We start from the raw sequence: 1,891 nt of genomic DNA, 5'->3' as shown, positions 1-1,891 counted from the left end.
CTGCTGCTGTTGCTACTGCTGCTACTGCTGCTACTACTGCTGCTGTTGCTACTGCTGCTACTACTACTACTACTGCTGCTGTTGCTAATGCTGCTACTACTGATACTACTGCTGCTGTTGCTACTGCTGCTACTACTGCTACTACTGCTGCTGTTGCTACTGCTGCTACTACTGATACTACTGCTGCTGTTGCTACTGCTGCTACTACTGATACTACTGCTGCTGTTGCTACTGCTGCTACTACTGATACTACTGCTGCTGTTGCTAATGCTGCTACTACTGATACTACTGCTGCTGTTGCTACTGCTGCTACCTGGGAGAGGGTGTAGTTGCTGCGGATGTAGCCGTAGAAGAGGGCACAGCGGACGCGAGCCGGTTCCCCAGCCACGCTGGAGTACTGCTTGTAGTCCACAGACCAGTCAGTACACCCGTCTGTACACACAGACACACACAGACACACAGACACACACAGACACACACACACAGTCACACACACAGATAGTCTATAGACCAGTCAGTACACCCATCTGTACACACAGACACACACACAGTTACACACACAGACAGACACACACAGATAGTCTATAGACCAGTCAGTACACCCATCTGTACACACAGTCACACACAGACACACACACAGACACACACACACAGACACACAGATAGTCTATAGACCAGTCAGTACACCCGTCTGTACACACAGACACACACACACACAGACACACACAGACACACACACAGATAGTCTATAGACCAGTCAGTACACCCATCTGTACACACAGACACACACAGACACACACACAGACACACACAGATAGTCTATAGACCAGTCAGTACACCCATCTGTACACACAGACACACACACAGACACACACACACAGACACACACACACAGATAGTCTATAGACCAGTCAGTACACCCATCTGTACACACAAACACACACAGACACACACACACAGACACACAGACACACACAGATAGTCTATAGACCAGTCAGTACACCCATCTGTACACACAGACACACACACAGACACACACACAGACACACACACAGATAGTCTATAGACCAGTCAGTACACCCATCTGTACACACAGACACACACACAGACACACACACAGTTACACACACACAGACACACACACACAGACACACACACAGATAGTCTATAGACCAGTTTGTACACCCATCTGTAAACCCATCTGTACACACAGACGCACACACAGACACACACACAGACAACAACAACAACAACAACCGCCATTCGTCACTAAGTGGCGGTGACGTCACCACGACGCGTGTGCCAGGCCATGTGCACCTTGAGGCCACGTGAAGTGTCGAACGCCCTCTGGCGCCACCCTCCCTCAGCATTTCGCTTGGGAGATCATCTCTGCCCGGTGCCTTTCCTGGTCTCAGACTCTGGATCGCCTTCAGTACTTCCCCAACAGATGGCACCTCAGCCAGCCACTCACAGGGGGTGACTTCCTCCTCCAATATTTGAGGCACCGCAGCCTCAACAGGCTCATCCCCACTTTGTGCCACGATGTTTTCCAGGCTGAGCGAATTCCCCTCTCCCAGGACCTCACAAAAATGCTCAGCAAATCTGCAAACCTGTTCTTTCTCCTAATGATCGTAAGAGGTGTGCTGCTGCAGGTTACTTTTTTTGATGGTTTTAAAGAGCGATTTGTGATCGCTGGCCACTGAGGCAGACTCCATCTCCTCAGCAACCCGCGACCACCACCCATCCTTGCAGCGCCTCACGGCTCTCCGAAGCTCCGAGCAAAGGCTGCGGTAAGTCTCCGCATTCTCTGACGTGGGATCCTGTAGACGGTGAAAGTGGTGCCTGTCACTTTTTCTCAGCCAGCCTTGAACGCCTCCTCTGTCAGCAAGGG

General features: G+C 51.0%; 1 protein-coding gene across 1 annotated transcript in view; it reads right to left on the bottom strand.

The window, feature by feature from the left end:
* LOC144952153 (uncharacterized) overlaps positions 1 to 1,891 on the bottom strand; it is an 88,015-nt gene that overhangs the window by 30,716 nt on the left and 55,408 nt on the right. The window contains exon 4 of the mRNA XM_078882556.1: positions 314 to 432. Within this exon, the coding sequence (XP_078738682.1) occupies positions 314 to 432 (119 nt within the window). The remainder of the gene's footprint in view (positions 1 to 313; positions 433 to 1,891) is intronic.

This window comes from Lampetra fluviatilis, chromosome 66 (assembly GCF_964198595.1).
Source record: "Lampetra fluviatilis chromosome 66, kcLamFluv1.1, whole genome shotgun sequence".
Classification (NCBI taxonomy): domain Eukaryota; kingdom Metazoa; phylum Chordata; class Hyperoartia; order Petromyzontiformes; family Petromyzontidae; genus Lampetra; species Lampetra fluviatilis.
The sequence above is the reverse complement of the archived record's forward strand: the minus strand, read 5'-3'. Positions and strand labels throughout refer to the sequence as shown.